Source organism: Notamacropus eugenii, chromosome 3 (genome assembly GCF_028372415.1).
Source record: "Notamacropus eugenii isolate mMacEug1 chromosome 3, mMacEug1.pri_v2, whole genome shotgun sequence".
NCBI lineage: Eukaryota > Metazoa > Chordata > Mammalia > Diprotodontia > Macropodidae > Notamacropus > Notamacropus eugenii.
In genome coordinates, this window is record NC_092874.1 from 11,132,477 (window position 1) to 11,150,034 (window position 17,558).

General features: G+C 42.6%; 1 protein-coding gene across 21 annotated transcripts in view; it reads left to right on the forward strand.

The window, feature by feature from the left end:
• HDAC9 (histone deacetylase 9) overlaps positions 1-17,558 on the forward strand; it is an 885,788-nt gene that overhangs the window by 440,437 nt on the left and 427,793 nt on the right. For 15 of the 21 annotated variants that reach the window (XM_072650844.1, XM_072650846.1, XM_072650845.1 and 12 more), the window contains 3 exons: positions 65-221; positions 1,408-1,534; positions 4,251-4,372. In XM_072650844.1, coding sequence (XP_072506945.1) covers positions 65-221; positions 1,408-1,534; positions 4,251-4,372 — 406 coding nt within the window. The remainder of the gene's footprint in view (positions 1-64; positions 222-1,407; positions 1,535-4,250; positions 4,373-17,558) is intronic. The other 6 variants (XM_072650848.1, XM_072650856.1, XM_072650859.1 and 3 more) reach the window with 3 other exon arrangements.

Genomic DNA, 17,558 nt, shown 5'->3' on the forward strand with positions numbered 1-17,558 from the left:
GCTTGGTGGACGGCAGGGGGACCTGAGCCTGTTGCAAACTCTCACGTCTTTCTCTTCTCGCAAGTTGCAACAGGAACTCCTCGCTATAAAGCAGCAGCAGGAGCTTCTGGAGAAGGAGCAGAAGTTGGAGCAGCAGCAAAGGCAGGAGCAGGAGGTGGAGAGGCACCGGCGGGAGCAGCAGCAGCTGCCCCCTCTCCGAGGCAAGGAGAGAGGGCGCGAACGTAAGAGGCTTGGCCCAGCAAGCTGGCGCCTTCCCTGACCCCCACCCCAGCTCTGGACTTGGTTTGTCCTCACTCAGAAAAGAATCTGGGGGGAAGGAAATGGACCTTCTCCCATTGGTCTGGTTTCAGTGAAAAATCGATGAAAGAGGAGAGACTTGTAAACCTACAGCTTCATTCTCTGGGCATCTCTTCCACAGCCATGGCGATCTCTTTAACCCACCATGCTGAGTACATGGGAAAATGGGCCTCTGTTTGTTTTGGATGATTAGAGTCCTAACTAGCTTATACTTCAGTGTCTTTCCATGGAGAGGTCTCCATAATGAATCCTCCCCAGCCTACCTCGCCCCTTTCCCCAGCCTCTGGGTTTTCTGCAGTCATCCCAGGGCTAGGGCTTTAGGGGGACTGGAAAGAAGGTTCTTTGCAAAGCAGTGTCCACAAGAGGGAGACAGACCCAAATAATTCCCTGAATGAGGCCCGTTTCAAAGCAGGTTGAAACTGAGTTTCACATGTGCTTACTCGAGCTGGCGATGCTGCCCACAGCTGTCTCACCTCATAAAGGCCAAGCATTGTTAGCTATGAGAAGATTAACAAAGACCCCAGATGGACAGAACAGTCTCATTAGCTGGACTTGGTAAAATATCGAGAAATAACCAAATCCCCCATCTTAAATTTCCCTTTAAGCAAATTAATTTGATGAATTTATAGACCCTCTATAAGAGTAATAGAGAATGAGAAATCCAGAAAAGACAGTCCCTTCTTTCCCCAAACTGCTGGTTATAAAACAGCTCCCCCATCCCGCAACATATTTTTTTTTTAATGCTTGGGAAATTAAAGTTGTCAGCTTCAATGAATTAATCCTTTGAAACTATTTTCAATTTTGAAAGAAGGAAAAGCTGGATAGATGAGAATCCCAAATACCATGAGGTCTGCTTGCTGATCAAACATAGCCAGTGATCCACTAATACTTTGGGGCCGATAAAGAGCCTAGTTCCCAAGCTTGGCTTGTTTGGGTTTTGAAATCTGAAAGCTACTTCTTTCTTAGCAGTAAAGCTCTCTTTGCTGCCTGGTGGTGGGTGGGTTTCTGGTTTTGCTGTTTTTTTAAAATTTCTTTGAAGGTTCTTGGAGAAGGAGAGGAAGCCTTGGCTCAAGCGTTGTATTTGTGTGTTTGTGTACCTGTGTGATGCAGGAGCAGTGGCGAGCACAGAAGTCAAGCAAAAACTCCAAGAGTTCCTGTTGAGCAAGTCGGCCACCAAGGACTCTCCCACCAATGGAAAGAACCATTCCGTGAGCCGACACCCCAAGCTCTGGTACACGTAGGTTTCTGCATCCAGCTGTTTTCCTTTGCCACCCTTGCCCACCTCCCATAATTGGCTTGGGCAGGCACCCTGGGAGTACAACAGCAAAACCGAAGCCCTCAGCCAAGTGTAGGATACAAGGGCTAGGGGAGCCAAAGAAAGATAAATGATAAATTGGCCAGGTCCTGAGAGAGGGAGAGGAATTTAATTCACAAACTGCATCTGGCCCATAGGATTAACTCACTTGACAAAGTGGGATTTTGTGTAAATTTGTTTGTTGAATGAATAGGGCAGTAGTTAACCTTTTATGGATTGAAAATCTAGGACACATATTTCAATAATTATATTTTTTCTAGAAAAAAATTCATTTTCTAATTATTTGCTAACTCTCACAGAGTAAAGGAGAATTGTTCTCATAGTGTATAGCCACTGGCACGTTTATATTTCTGCAGATGGAATGAATGTAGAGGGAAAAATGGTTTGGTTTCCTCATTTAAAATGGTACATGTGTTTCCAAGGAGGGGTCCTTTGGCCAGAGGATCAGGCCATATTGTTAAGTATCATTACCCCTTAAGAAAGTGTAATACATTCTTAAAGTTTCATTCATCTTTTTGCTTAAAAAAAGTGTGCTGGCCAGCTTTAGACATTCAAGCATGCATATTTTATGACCTTTGCAGGGAGGAGAGAAGCCAGCACCATCTGATGAAGATTTTGCTTATTCCACTCAAGAATGCATCCTGGGGTTTCCTTTTCCCACTGAGATTTATTGTTTACTATTTAAAACAATCACTTAGTAGATGTCACTTGTAAAAAAAAAAAAGATACCATATGTCACATGTCAAGAACCATAGTAGTTGACTTTGAAGGTGGAATAGCTTTCCTATTCTCCAGGATGGGAAAGGATATGTGAGGGTAGCATGAGAAGTTACTCTGAAGCCTCATGTTCACCGAAAGGCTCCTTAGTGAACAAGCCAGCCCAAGCTGATCTTGACCGCATTGTAAAAGAAAGAAAGCCGCATAATTGGCAGTTACATATATACATAAATATATACACACACACGTACATGTGCATGTATGCATATATAATGTAAGTTACTGAATCAGACTCCTCTTAGCCAATGGGGACAAAAACACAAAATGGAAAACAGTGCCTGTCCTTGGTGGAGCTTACTTTCTACTTGGAAAGAAAGGGACATCATTTTAACAGATCACTGTGCACAACATGACCATGTGAGGAGGCCTGAGGAGGAGGTGGGACAGGGCTGACGACCGTGGGATGTTTCCAGTGGGGATGACCCACTCATAATGAGGAGCAGCCATTTGGCCTGCAATTATTAGATACTTGTGTGTTTGGGTTTGTTTTTCTAAAGCGAGTTCTTAAAAAGATATAAAACATGCCCGTTGTATGGCAGATCTTTTCAATAGATTTAAAACTTTAGCCTGGGCCAGCTTAGGTGGACTTCATATTAAAATTAAACTAGAAGTATTTAAGTTTTACAAAGGGCCTTACATATATGCTGCCATTTGGTTCTTCCAACAGCTGTGCCATTTAAATGGCTATTTTACAGTGGGAGAAACTGAGGCTTAAGTGTTAGGGGCAGGATTCTAACCCAGATCTTTCTGGTACCAACTCCAACATTTGATCTGCTCTGATGTCACTTATGCTGTATTTTTCCTGGTGATCCCCATGTACCATTAGGGTGATTATTTTAACAGAAATTAGTCTGGTAATAATAAATAATTACTACTCCTAATAATGACAAACTCATTTTGTTGAAAATGGCAAAACACTGTCTCTCTTAAGCCTAACAACACCCCATTAGAAGTGACGGTGTTCTGGAGGTGGTGTTATTCTCATTTTCATATGAAGAAAGTGAATCTCTGAGTGATTTGTCTATGGTCTTGTGGCTAATAAGTGCCAGAAGTCAAATTCGAATCCAGGTCCTTCTGGGTCTAGTCCAGAGCTTGTAGTGAGATGAATGTAGGACAGGAAAGCTGTTGGGATGATATATTCTCCAAGTCCTGTAACTGGTAAAATTGTGTACAGGAACTACTGCTTTAGGGCTTCACTGCAAGGATCCACTCTCACCTTCAAGCTTCTCAAGACAAGGAGCACACACTTTCTAACAGGACATTTTCTCATCAAGGCATATTCACTGTTCCCAATTCTGTTAGGAGAACAGATGTTAACAGCCATAAGGCTGTTATTCTTCCCTGGAAACTAGAGGAACATCGTTAGCTCTTTGTTTAATGGACAGCTCTCACCTCTTGCAGCGTGCACTTATTAGAAAGATTATTTTTGAAAAATTATGTTGAGGTGACCTCATTCTCAGTTACCAAATATCTGTACCCCTCAACAGATGAGTTCTCCTTTCTCCCTTTACTAGCATGTTTCTTTGGAGAAACATAAAATGTACATGGCACTTGAGGGCCATTGAAAGTTTGGTGGAACTGACCTCTGCATGATTTTACCACATGTACAATGGGCATTCTTGGGAATCCAGTAGAATGTAAGATCCTTTACTAAGCTACTAAATACTAACTATTGCACTATCCTATAATATATCATCACATTAAAAGTGGTCAAGTGAGGCCAAGGTTTGTCCTTACATCAAGAAGCAAAACTGACTATGAGTCTGTCATTAAGTGAAAAGTGTGTCTGATTAGAAATGTCTGGTTTTTGTCACTTGAAGACTGGAGGGCTGCTGACTGGGACTTTATTTGTGTTTGGCAGGGCGGCTCACCACACCTCCCTAGATCAAAGCTCTCCACCCTTGAGTGGAACCTCACCGTCCTACAAATACCCATTACCTGGAGCACAAGACGCAAAGGATGACTTCCCACTTCGAAAAACTGGTGAGTAGATTTAACAAAGAGGCTTCCCAACTCAAGTCAGGGCAGCATTTCATTAAGGCAAGTGGCACGATCATGGAGAGTGATGAATCAAAAGGCTTTAACCACTCATTCAGCATTTATTCCTAGAATATATCTGCTCTGATCTACTTTGAATACTCATATTTTGTTTATGTATCTAACTATTCTTATCAGTCTTTTTAGTAGAATATACCTGCTTCAAATGGATAATTTAGAGGGTATTAGTGAAGCTAAGTTTGGTTGCCATTTTAATGTCTATCATGTTTTTAAGAGAATTTTATATTTTCAAATTATTTCAGTTACTTGGCCTGATGTAGACTTACAGAGTGGCTTCTTGGTCTTTTTTTGGGTAACATTCCAGCATTCAAGAACGAAACTGAAAAGACTTCTTTAGTATTTATGTGGTGGGCATCCCTAACATCTTTCCTCAATGTCTAGTGACTACAGATGAGTTGCCAGCATTCACCTGTTGAAGACTGGAGGGAAGGAGTGATGGGTAGGAATGGGAGAAGAAAATATTCTCATTCCTTCCTTTTCCTTGTTGTTACATCACCTTGAATAAGGAGGTGCTTATAGGTTCCCTTTTCAGTGAGGAGGAACCTAATCCAGAGGGGTTGATTGACTTGTCCATCAGTCTTGTAGGAAGAAGAACTCTGGAAAATTCTTTGCCCGTCAGCTCAAATTAACTTAGATGGAAGAGCTGGTTTTTAGAATTTATACGCTCCTCTCAGATTCAGAATTGTTTTCTGTTTCTCTCACTTTCTGTGTCCATTTAGACACATCTCCTTCCCTCTGTTAACTCTAATATAGGCAAAGATAATTTATGCCTTTTATTCCAATGGGCTTTAGAAAGCCTCCACCTTATTATCTCTTTTGTGCTATTGTGACACCTAAGATGGTGCTTGAGCAAACAATATAAGACTTTCTCTCTTGTCCAGACCTTCTGAGAAGACATTAGGTCTGGAAAAAATAGTTTGCACTCTAACCTCACTCAGATCATGAGTTTGCAGGCATGTAATTCTTTGCAGAATTTCATATGTAATATATAGAACAGGACAAATAAACCTGAAAGTCCTTTGCGCTCATTCTTCAGTGTTTTCGAAGACCTTTGATTTAATAAGTGGCCCCCTCCATCCTTTCATAAATGGATCTATGAGCTACTGTGGTGAATAAAAAAGAGGGGGAAAAAGTTAGCAAAATTAACCAACACGTTGAAAAAAATGGGCATCCTCTGTATGCAGTATTCCACATCCACGGTCTTCACCTGTGCAAGGAAGGACAAGATAGGTGGTCTGCTCAGACTTTTCTGGGTCCCCATACTTGTTCATTGTAATTTCATGGTGTTCACTTTGCATTATGTGGTCGCTGTGGCTGCCTCGTGGTAGTTATCGTGAAGAGTTTTCCGGGTTCTGCTTCCTTAGCTCTTCATCAGTTAATGTAAATCTTCCCATGCTTCTCTCAATCCTTTATGTACTTCTTATCTGTGTAAACCTCCATATGCCTGGACACAGTAAGAGCTTAATAAATGCTTGGTGACTTGACATCGTTTCTTACAGCAAGCATATGAACATACTGTTGTGATCATGTGCCACACATGTGTTACTAAGTGCTGAGACTATTTTCTTTAACTCAGTCATCAAACAATTATGGAGCACCTCCTGTGTGAGGGAGGCATAGAAGAAAGGGGGAAGACGTCTTCTCTGCCTCCAAGAAATTTGTGTGACCTCTGTGTGTCCTAGGTAGACAAGTTGGGCTTTTTTTGGGGGGGTGAAGGTTATTTTGTTTTTAGGTAGTCCTTTTTTGAGTAAGGAATCAAAAGGAAGGGTCTCATGTCGTAGAGAAGAACTATTTTATGTACCATGGTTCAAGTCAAGTTAATGTGCATTTATTAAGCTCCTACTCTGTCAGTCACCTCTGTTTCAGATTAGATGAAATTTCCTTACAAGTGCCCATGTGAGAGCACTTGCATGCTCGTCTATAGACACACACACGCACACACACACACACACAAACATGCTTACACACACACACACGCACACGCGCTCACACCCACAGAGGAATTTCACTACTGCTGAGCACACGCAGGGAGGCAAGATCTAGATTTAGACAAAAGGTAAGTTTTGGCTGTGTGCCGTTGGAAGCGTTGCTGGCCACAGAGGCCTGGCCGGAGGCTGGACAGAGTTGCCCTGTTCCTCTACAGGGGCCAGTGATGGAGACAGTGAGGCTGTGGCCTGGGGTCTTAGGGCCATGACTGGCATTTTGGAATGCAAGGAGACACTGAAAGAAAACACTGGCTCCTGATGGCAGGAGGCTGCCTGACGATGAGTGATACAGCTACACGCCCAGGAGAAAGCCGGCTCCCTGCTGGGCCTCTGCCTTTGAATGGGTCTCCACCTCCAGGAGGGTGGAGACTGATGGCCAGGCTGGTTCTGATGTTGAAAAGAAGCGGCATTCGAAACCAGGGGAAAAAACAACAAACTGGGATAGGCCTCCTGCCTCAGGTTGAGAAGCATATCGAGATTTAGAATACACACCCAGCCATTTCCATGAGAAGAGCATTTTTTTACAAAAAATGGAAAACAAACCTAATTCATTTTTTCTCTTTGAGACAGTGTTGTAGATTCACTGTTGAACAAATTTTTTTTTTTTTAAGTACTCTGTCAATATGATCTTTGTGATTTTATTCAATGTTCTATCCGCAGTAGAATACAGAATGTGTGTGCCAGGCGGGGGATTCATGTGGAAAGAGGGGGTCGGGGCTAGGGTGTGCAGCCTGGGAGGGGGACCCTCTTGTTTTCTGCGGAAAAGTTTTCTTTTCTTTCTCCTTCCCTGTCTGTTTTTAAAAATCCTGTAGACATGGACAGTGTGGTTGTCTGTTGATCTGAAAACCTTCTGCCTTTGTGACAGTTACGTTCTCATGCAGCTGTTAATGCTTTCATATCTCTGCAGGGGTTTCCAAATATTCTTTAATTCAATTCCCATTTTCTGAATGGAGAAGCAGGCTGTAATTCAGGGCAGATGTTTTGGGGGCATGATTTAAAATGCTCGACCAGATACTTTGTTAATTAAAAGTGGGCCATACAATCTCATCTCTTGAAAAATGTGATGTGCATTTTACACAATTATATGCATAGTATATACGCATACATACACACATACATGTATATGAAATGTAATATGTACATACGTATATGTGCATACACTAACATCTCTAAAATTGTGCCTGTGTTTGAATGCACCTAAGTGGAGAGACTGTGATGTGGTTACCATGGACATTTTTTATACAGTACTTAGAGCCTTTGTTGAAAACATGGTCTGTATACATCTCTGTGGAATTTTGGATTTTATTTAAGGAAGAATCTATTTAAATCTGAACCAGGGCCTGATAAATAGTAAAGTTTCCCAGAGGATGAGGGCCGTGATCACAAACATCTTCAAGCTGAGTCTTGTTCCTCTGTCCCTACAAAGCCAATTCAGCTCCTTCAGGGATTCAGTAAAGGGCCTGTGGATGGAGACTGACAAGACAGTCCCTTGTTGAGGGTAACTGGGATCTTTGAGCTCATTCCTGCTTTTGCAGACATCAGCACTGAGTTCCCAAAAATTACTGGGTAGATTCGGGAGGTGGGGTGGGGGTAGGGTGACAGGAACCAGGATAAGAAAATTTTGGTGACCCCAAGCTGATTAAAGTGACCACAGGGGCATCCCTCCAGCAGTGGGGACATATTGGAGCCGCCCCTGACCCCCTGGGACCACATCAGACAGTGATAGCCTAGGAGAACTTTGAGTTCCACAAGGGCCATGGCCTGCAGAAATCTGACCTTTGTTACTCAGGGTGGACCTCTCCTTCCTCCCCCTGAGGGCCGGAATCCTTGCGGCCACTGGTATTTGGAAGGACTTGGCTAGTTTAAATGGGGATCCTGGGATCTGTTGGCATTATTGACGATCTTTCCAAATTCCCCCCCTTTTTAAAATTAAAAGCGACACGATGATAAACTGGTGTGTCACTAGCTTTTCTTTTGAGTCGTATATTTTCCCTTCCCTGTCCAGCAAGCCATCTTTTATAAATGATTCCTTTTAATAAAGAAAGAAAAAAGCAGCTTAGTATAACCAACAACCATCAGCCGAGCCTGATATTATATATGCTATTCCAACCCATGGTCCTTTACCTCTGTAAAGAAAAGAGGGAGACACAAAATCCCCTTTAAACTCTAATTCCAAATAGGAACAGAAAGTGTTTTTCTGACTGTTTTCTGACTAACCCAGCACACAGCCTTTCAGCTGTTGGCCAAGGAAGGTGGTTGAGATGATGTACACTGTGGTAACTGTTATTTTCAAAGACCAGATAAAACAATTAAGATACCTTCTCATTTGAGTTGCCCACTTCAAAAGGAACATTGTCCTACTCAGACACCTCTGGATGACCTTTGTATAGTAAAGACACAAAGAAATATGGGGGTCAGCTCTTTCCATGTCTATTTCTCATTCACCATTTAAAAATCTAAACTAGCCCAACAAAGGGAATCTTTGTGGTGTGGACTGCTTGGGAGTCATTGGCCCTCAAGTCCCTTGGCCTCAGTTCATATCCTTTTGACTCTTCTTACCCGTGGGACCCTGAGCAAATGATCTCCTCTGTCTGGCACTCCTTTTCCTCACCTGAAAAATGAGAGGGCTGTCCTCCATGGATCCCATGGACTTGGTCTAACTCATAGTCATTCTTTTTTTTTTTTTTTAAATTTATTTATTTGACATTCATTTTAACAAAATTTTCAGTTCCAAATTTTCTCCCCTTTTGTCCCCTCCCCCCCCAAACACCAAGCATTCTAATTGCCCCTATCACCAGTCTGCTCTCTCTTCTATCATCCCTCTCTGCCCTTGTCTCCATCTTCTCTTTTGTCCTGTAGGGCCAGATAACTTTCTATACCCCTTTACCTGTATTTCTTATTTCCTAGTGGCAAGAACATTACTCGACAGTTGTTCCTAACACTTTGAGTTCCAACTTCTTTACCTCCCTCCCTCCCCACCCCTTCCCTTTGGAAGGCAAGCAATTCAATATAGGCCAAATCTGTGTAGTTTTGCAAATGACTTCCATAATAGTTGTGTTGTATAAGACTGATTATATTTCCCTCCATCCTATCCTGTCCCCCATTACTTCTATTCTCTTTTGATCCTGACCCTCCCCATGAGTGTCGACCTCAAATTGCTCCCTCCTCCCCATGTCCTCCCTTCCATTGTCCCCCCGACCCTGCTTATCCTCTTATCCCCCACTTTCCTGTATTGTAAGATAGGTTTTCATACCAAAATGAGTGTGCATTTTATTCCTTCCTTTAGTGGGATGTGATGAGAGTAAACTTCATGTTTTTCTCTCACGTCCCCTCTTTATCCCTCCACTAATAAGTCTTTTGCTTGCCTCTTTTATGAGAGATAATTTGCCCCATTCCATTTCTCCCTTTCTCCTCCCAATATTTCTCTCTCACTGCTTGACTTCATTTTTTTAAAGATATGATCCCATCCTCTTCAATTCTCTCTGTGTACTCTGTCTCTATGTCTGTGTGTGTGTGTGTGTATGTGCATGTGTGCGTGTGTAATCCCACCCAGTACCCAGATACTGAAAAGCTTCAAGAGTTACAAATATTGTCTTTCCACGTAGGAATGTAAACAGTTCAACTTTAGTAAGTCCTTTATGACTTCTCTTTGCTGTTCACCTTTTCATGCTTCTCTTCATTCTTGTATTTGAAAGTCAAATTTTCTTTTCAGCTCTGGTCTTTTCATCAAGAATGCTTGAAAGTCCTCTATTTCATTGAAAGACCAATTTTTCCCCTGAAGTATTATACTCAGTTTTGCTGGGTAGGTGATTCTTGGTTTTAGTCCTAGTTCCTTTGACTTCTGGAATATCCTATTCCATGCCCTTTGATCCCTTAATGTAGAAGCTGCTAGATCTTGTGTTATCCTGATAGTATTTCCATAATACTTGAATTGTTTCTTTCTAGCTGCTTGCAATATTTTCTCCTTGACCTGGGAACTCTGGAATTTGGCCACAATGTTCCTAGGAGTTTCTCTTTTTGGATCTCTTTCAGGCGGTGTTTTGTGGATTCCTTGAATATTTATTTTGCCCTCTGGTTCTAGAATCTCAGGGCAGTGTTCCTTGATAATTTCATGAAAGATGATGTCTAGGCTCTTTTTTTGATCATGGCTTTCAGGTAGTCCCATAATTTTTAAATTGTCTCTCCTGGATCTATTTTCCAGGTCAGTTGTTTTTCCAATGAGATATTTCACATTATCTTCCATTTTTTCATTCTTTTGGTTTTGTTTTGTGATTTCTTGGTTTCTCATAAAGCCTCCATCTGTTCCATTCTAATTTTGAAAGAACTATTTTCTTCAGTGAGCTTTTGAATCTCCTTTTCCATTTGGCTAATTCTGCTTTTGAAAGCATTCTTCTCCTCATTGGCTTTTTGAACCTCTTTTGCCAATTGAGTTAGCCTGTTTTTCAAGGTGTTATTTTCTTCAGCATTTTTTTGGGTCTCCTTTAGCAGGGTGCTGACCTGCTGTTCATGCTTTGACTGCATATCTCTCATTTCTCTTCCCAGCTTTTCCTCCTCCTCTCTAAGCTGATTTTCAAAATCCTTTTTGAGCTCTTCCATGGCCTGAGCCCACAGAATATTTAGTCTGGATGTTTGGGATACAGAGGCCTTGACTTCTATGTCTTTGCCTGATGGTAAACATTGTTCTTCCTCATCAGAAGGGAAGGGAGGAGATGCCTGTTCACCAAGAAAGTAGCCTTCTATAGTCTTATTCCTTTTCCCTTTTCTGGGCATTTTCATAGGCAGTGACTTGACCTCTGAATATTCTCCTCACACCCACCTCGCCTCCTGATCCTCTCAGTCAGCGGTTGGGGTCTGAGATTCAAATGCTGCTCCCCAGCCTTGGGGCTTTGGCAGGGGCAGGGCTGCTATTCAGTGTGAGATTAAGTTCAGGTGCTCAGGTGGGGGCAGGGCCACCTCTCAGTCTCAGTTCCCTCAGGGGGTTTATGCACAGACCTTCAACAATGGATCCAGGCTCCTGCCTGCTTGGGGAGCTCTGGTCTGCCGCTGTGTCAGCTACTGCCCCCCGAGGGGACCTGAGTTATGGGGGCACCCCACTCCCCTCTCGACCTGCCAAGAAGACCCTCTCACTGACCCCCATCGCCTGTGGGTAGAGGGACCCTCACGGCCGCTGGAGATCCCGTCCCTAAAGCCTGCTCAGATCTGCTCCTCTCCGTGCCAGGGCTGGGCTGGGCTTCGCATCCGCAGCACAACATACCTTTTGCAAGAGGTTTGCAGGTCCCTCTGGAACAGAAATCTTCTTTGCTCCACTGTGCTGTGGCCTCTACTACTCCATAATTCGCCGTGAGTTCCTTTTTACCGATGTTCTATGGGTTGTGGGTTCGGAGCTATGTGTATATGCGTCTTTTTACTCTGCCATCTTGGCTCTGCCCCTCACTCATAGTCATTCTTAGCCCAGACTCTCATTTTGGCCCTGAATAGATTCCCCCCCCCCCACTTTATTAATAATATAGATTTATATATGGGGGACCTTGGAAGCACTTAATCCAGCCATTCCCCTCCTCCATTTTACAGATGATGAAACTAAGGCATAGAGAGAGGAAAAAATTTGCCCAGGGTGACACAGGCAGGAAACCTCAACACTGAGATTCAAACCCAAGTCCTCTGACACAAGGGGCAGAACTCTTTTCTATTTAACCACAATGAGCCCTGAATCATCACCACATTATGTGGAGAGAAGGCTCCTGGCTTCAGGTCTCTTGGCAACCCTGTCAATTTCTCACAGAATTTCTGCTCATGTAGGGGTCCTAATGTGACCTAACTCAGGAGAGATTCATATACAAATGCATCATAAAAAACGGGTGCAGTTTTGAGTCAATCTTCTGTCCCATGACTTTCCTGAGATCCTTTCTTGGGAAGCTGGCCTTCCTCCGATGCCTGAGCAGGGGTAGCGGGCTGGCTGACCTCCATTGCCTTGGAGCCTACGAGTCATATAAATCAGGCTTCTGGGCTAATGGGACTCCTCCAGTCTCATTAAAACACACATTTTAATGCCCAGAATCGCCAGAATGAGACTTGGAGATGGAAAGAATCCAAAAACAGGGCTCAGGTTTTGGAAGGCCAATTTCATTTTCCATGTGGACTAGTCGGAAATTGGGTGTGTATCATCTTATAAAAATTTGCCTTTCCCCAGTGTATTGTGGCAGAATCATGCGATGGGAGAGACAAGGTGCTTCAGAAATCTTCCAGCCTGAGGTGAGAAGCCTCCTTTCCTTAGAAGGCCAGAAATTGATCCAGTGAGGGCCCCCCTCCTCTCTCTTGACTCCCAGAGTACTCTATACTGTGTTAATCTCAGGCATGGTGGAAGAAAAAGATCAAATTCCTTTCACACGGCATGTGCATGGGAGCAAAGTGGGGGGCAAGGAGAGGGGTACTCACCTTCACCTTTATTTAAAAAACAGAGTTGCATTGATGCTTTTTGTTTTGACACGAATATCATTTCCAGCTATGCCCCTGCCCCTTCCAAATGAGCTTTCCCTTGTAACAAAAACTGTTAAGCAAAACCAGCTGATGATACAGAGACAGTTTCTTAGGAGCTACGCAACCTTCCAGTCGTCTGATCCCTCTTCATCTTTTCTCAGAGGACAAGATTTGCCTGTATAATTACTTAATGTTGACTCCAATTTAGAAAGATTTTCATTTACAGTGTTACCGTTAGTGTGACTGCACAGTGTTTACTGCTTCTGTTGACTTCAGTCTGCATCAGTTCGTAGGAGTTTTCTCCTGTTTCTCTGAATTTCTCATATTTTTAATGCACCCTGGTGTTCTCCAGTCAGTCGATTGATACCCACTCTATTTCTAATTTCCCTACCACCTTAGAGGGCAACCACAAATAACTTGGAGATATATATATATATATGTATAATTTTATTTGTGTTTAAGCTTTCAGGGATAGATATGCAGTGGTCATATTTGTGAACCACAGGCATGACTCACATTTACCAAAATTTGCCAGGATCTGGAGCTGAAAAGAATCTTGAATCTAAGCACCTCATTTTGCAGTTGCAGAAACTGAGGCCACCAGGAAGTGCTGTGACTTGCCTAGGGTCACCTAGCGAGGTAGTGTCTGAGGTGGGATTTGAATGGACGCCTTGCCACCTCTCAGTCCAAGACCCTCTGCACTGTGCAGCCCTGTCAATGGCTGCTGATTTGTGTGACTGCTTCATAGTTACTGATGTATCATGGTAATGAAGGGAACTTGAATGTTTAGAGAAAGCCAGGAAAAAAACAGAACTTTCTTATTCAACTGTAGTGCTCAGGGTCCCAGTGGATCCCTGATTTTGTTGGCTTAGGCATTCCTTCTAAGGTACAGGTTGCAGTCCATCCTAGGTGACTTTTGCCCTAATCTCCTTGGGGGTTTGCCACAGAGGAGTTCTTACCATATCACCCACGGGCCATCACTGCTTTCCATTCCTCTCATCACGTCACTCACAGAACTTTCTTCAGTTGTCCAGTGAGCCAGTGAGGTTGCTCAATGGTTAGAGCACTGGGCCTGGAGTCAGGAACACCCCAGCTCAAATTTGGACTCATGTGACCATGGGCAAGTGACCTCACCTCTCTCATCCTCAGTTTTTTCACCCGTAAAATGAGGATCAAAGTAGCCTCGACCTCCCCAAGTTGTTGTGAGCATCAAACGAGATAACGTACTTTGTGAGCCTTGAAGCCCTATATAAGCACTGGCCATTGCTAGGATTCTTTGGGGGCAGCCTTCTACAGCTTCTCTGTCCTAATTCCTTGCTTATGAAGTGTGGCAGCCTGTTCCTACCCACTCTGCACCTTCCCACTACCCTCATTAATCCTCCAACCATCTGTATTTTGTGTCATTAGTCTGGTCTGTGAAAGGGCAGCCCTGAGATTCATAAAAGAAAAGCATTTATGCGCTGAAGTCCCCAAAGTTCTCCATTTTATAGGTGAGGAAAGGAAAGCCCATAGAGATTGTAACCTGTCTATGGCATGATTATGAAGGAGGGGGTGGGAGTAAGCCTCGGCTTTGCACTTGAAGGATCTGCCATTGCTTTGTATGTCTGACATTTACTCACTGTATGACCTTGGTTGAGTTGTTTTATTTCTGCGTCCTCACTGTAAAAAGAAGGTGAGACCAGATGCTTATTAAGGACCCTTTCAGCTTTTCATCGATTATCCTTTAACCATATTAGGCATGACAACTGTGTGGCATCTTTGGAGTCTGGGCCTCCTAATGAAGAACTAGCCCCAGGTGACATTCAGAAAAAAATGAAGAAGTCCAACATGGCCTGGCCCAAGTGTGGGATCATGAAGGAATACACACACACACACACACACACACACACACACACACACACATACATACACATGCTGACACATATTCACACAGGAACTCATGCTCACACGCACACACATTGACACACTCATACTCATATACACTCACTTATACATACCAGTACTCACACACATTGACACGTGTGCTCACATACCCTACCCCCCAGGTGTTTTACAAAAGAAAAACTATATACTCTGAAAACCTTTCCTTTTCACCTTTTCCAGTTAAAGAGACCTTTTAGTACAGAAAGGAAGTCCTTTGGGGTAATTGTATAGGGGCCAACTCACACTCCCAAGTATAGGTATCACTCCTTGGACTCGCTCTGCCAGTTTCCACACTCATGTTAATGTTGGAGTGAAGGTATGTCCCAATTATTCGTATTTCCAAGGACTCCAAGTATGATGTGGGGCCTTGAGTCATCCACAGGCTGCCTTCTGGGTAGCTGACCAATGCTGGGAACACCTCTGTCTAAACAGATTTCCTATTCTTGTTTCAATTAACATTTTTTATTGGACACTTACTAGTTTCTAGCATATGTTAAGCACTTAATAAATACGTTTTGACCAACTAAATGTTGAGATGCAAAGACAAAACAGAGTAATCCCTGCCTTCAGGGAGCTTTGACTCTCCTGCTCTTCATTCAAAGAGTGGGGCATTAATAGAACACTCCTAAACATGGAAACTCTCCAACTTTCAGTTGTATTACTCTTATAGATTTCTTCTTCCCTTAATTTGAAGGATGCTCCTTTGTAGCTCCAGTATGAGACGAATTAATTTCTTCTCATTTCCATTTCCATTGTGAACATTGGTTCTGGATGATGAAAGATGAAACACGTTTCCCTATGTTCCATAGAAAGGCTGGGGGCTACAGGTGTGGAATATTGTATACACTGCTGGTTGGTTTTTCTTAACTGGTTTTCTTTGTTTACAAGGGAGTGTTTTTTTGTATGTGGGATATGGATCAGGAAATGAATGGCTTCCAAAGCACACGAAACTTCCATAAAACTTTGGTGGGGAGGGAAGGAGACTGACACAGGTATAGACAACAGTATCTCAGGGTTAATGGTCATAGATCAAAGGCCATTGTTTATGACCCATGATTCAGTAAATTGATTATCCAGACTCCTTCCCTTCTTCCCGACATGGACTCCTGCTTCTATTTTGAGCTTTCCCCATTTTTTTAATTCTTTGGATATCTTTCCAAGAGAAAGTAGGAGGAGGATTGGACAGAGCTAGGGGTGGTGTTCAGATCTTGTTTTAAGCAGTTGTGATAAAAGTCTTGCTGGTAATTCTAAACCACTGAGTTAAATGAAGACTGAAGATAATTGTAGATCATCTATGACCACAATTTCTCCTTCTTAGCAGGGAAAATGAAGAAGCAGAGGTGACAGAATTTTCTGCTCAGTTTTTTAGTCATGTCTAACACTTTGGGATGCCTTTTGGGATTTTCTTAGCAAAGATCGTGGAGTGGTTTACTGTTTTCTTCTCCAACTCATTATATAGATGAGGAAACTGAGACAAGCAGGGTTAAGTGACTAGCTCAATATCACATACCTAGTAAGTGTCTGAGTCTGGATCTGAACTCAGAAGGATGAGTCCAACTCCAGGCCTGGCAATCTCCCCACTGCACCATCTATTGGTAGAAAGTAAGGAAGAGGTATTCTGGTATTCCTTTTCTTTTTGGATTAGAGGTATGAATGGATGACATGTTTCTTAATAGATGCAATTCTCTAGGAAGTGAAATTGCAATTTCCCTCACAAAATGTGATTTGCCCATGAGTCCAAAATGTGCTTAATGATAGAGATAACAGGAATACCATTCAAAGGGACAGGGAGATTGGAAAATCAACAATTGTCCTTTCATCCTAGAAAAAATGAAAATGAAAATTTTCCATTTTCTTGGATGCTGCAGATTATTTCATTTGTGAAGTTGAGAAAAAAGAACTTTCACTTGACATCTTGTTTACTAAAAAATACTTGAAATGTGAATTTGATAAAAAGGAAACAAAAATAATCTTCCATCTTCAGTTGAAATAATCATGAGTGAGGGTTGAGAACTGTTGATGGAAGGATCGTTCATCTGCCCCACTCATTAGTCAATCTGTGAGAAACCAGAATGACCTGACCTCCAATTCTATGGATTGGCTTTGGAGTTAGGAAGACCTAGATTTGAATTCTTCCTCTGGCTCTCACTACTTGTGGGAACCTGGGCACACCTCTCACCCAATTGGTACTTTGTTTTCTCAGCCATAAAATAAGGGGGTTGAACTTGGTGGCTTGAAAAGTTTCTTTCATTTCCAAATCTTCAATCTCTATTATGTGAGCTCCTTAAACACGTGGGTGACTTTTGTCTTTGTATCTTTGCCCAAATCAGGCACTCAATAAACCTTTATTTAATTGAGTTCCAAACTTGGGTTCTGTGATTCTGTGAGACTTTTCTGCTGTAAAGAGAGGATGAGGGAAGCAGCCAGAGACCCCTACACACAAAACATTTCTAGCTTCTGAAGGTGTTATTTCCAAGGAGATAAGTGGGGAGGGAGAGACGTTAAGAAAAGAACAGGTGAAAAATGGGCAGGCGGTCACTGGTTGTATCATCTCTCCTTTCATTGCTAGCGAGTGGTATTTATGGTATTAATAGTTTCATTTTTAATGAACTTGTACTGAAATTTTATTCTTGCATTTTATTATGCAAGAGACATTTATAGACACCTAAGTGAGTACATTTGCATGTAATATTGTGCCCTAAAATGTTTTAAGGTGGTTTTCCCCT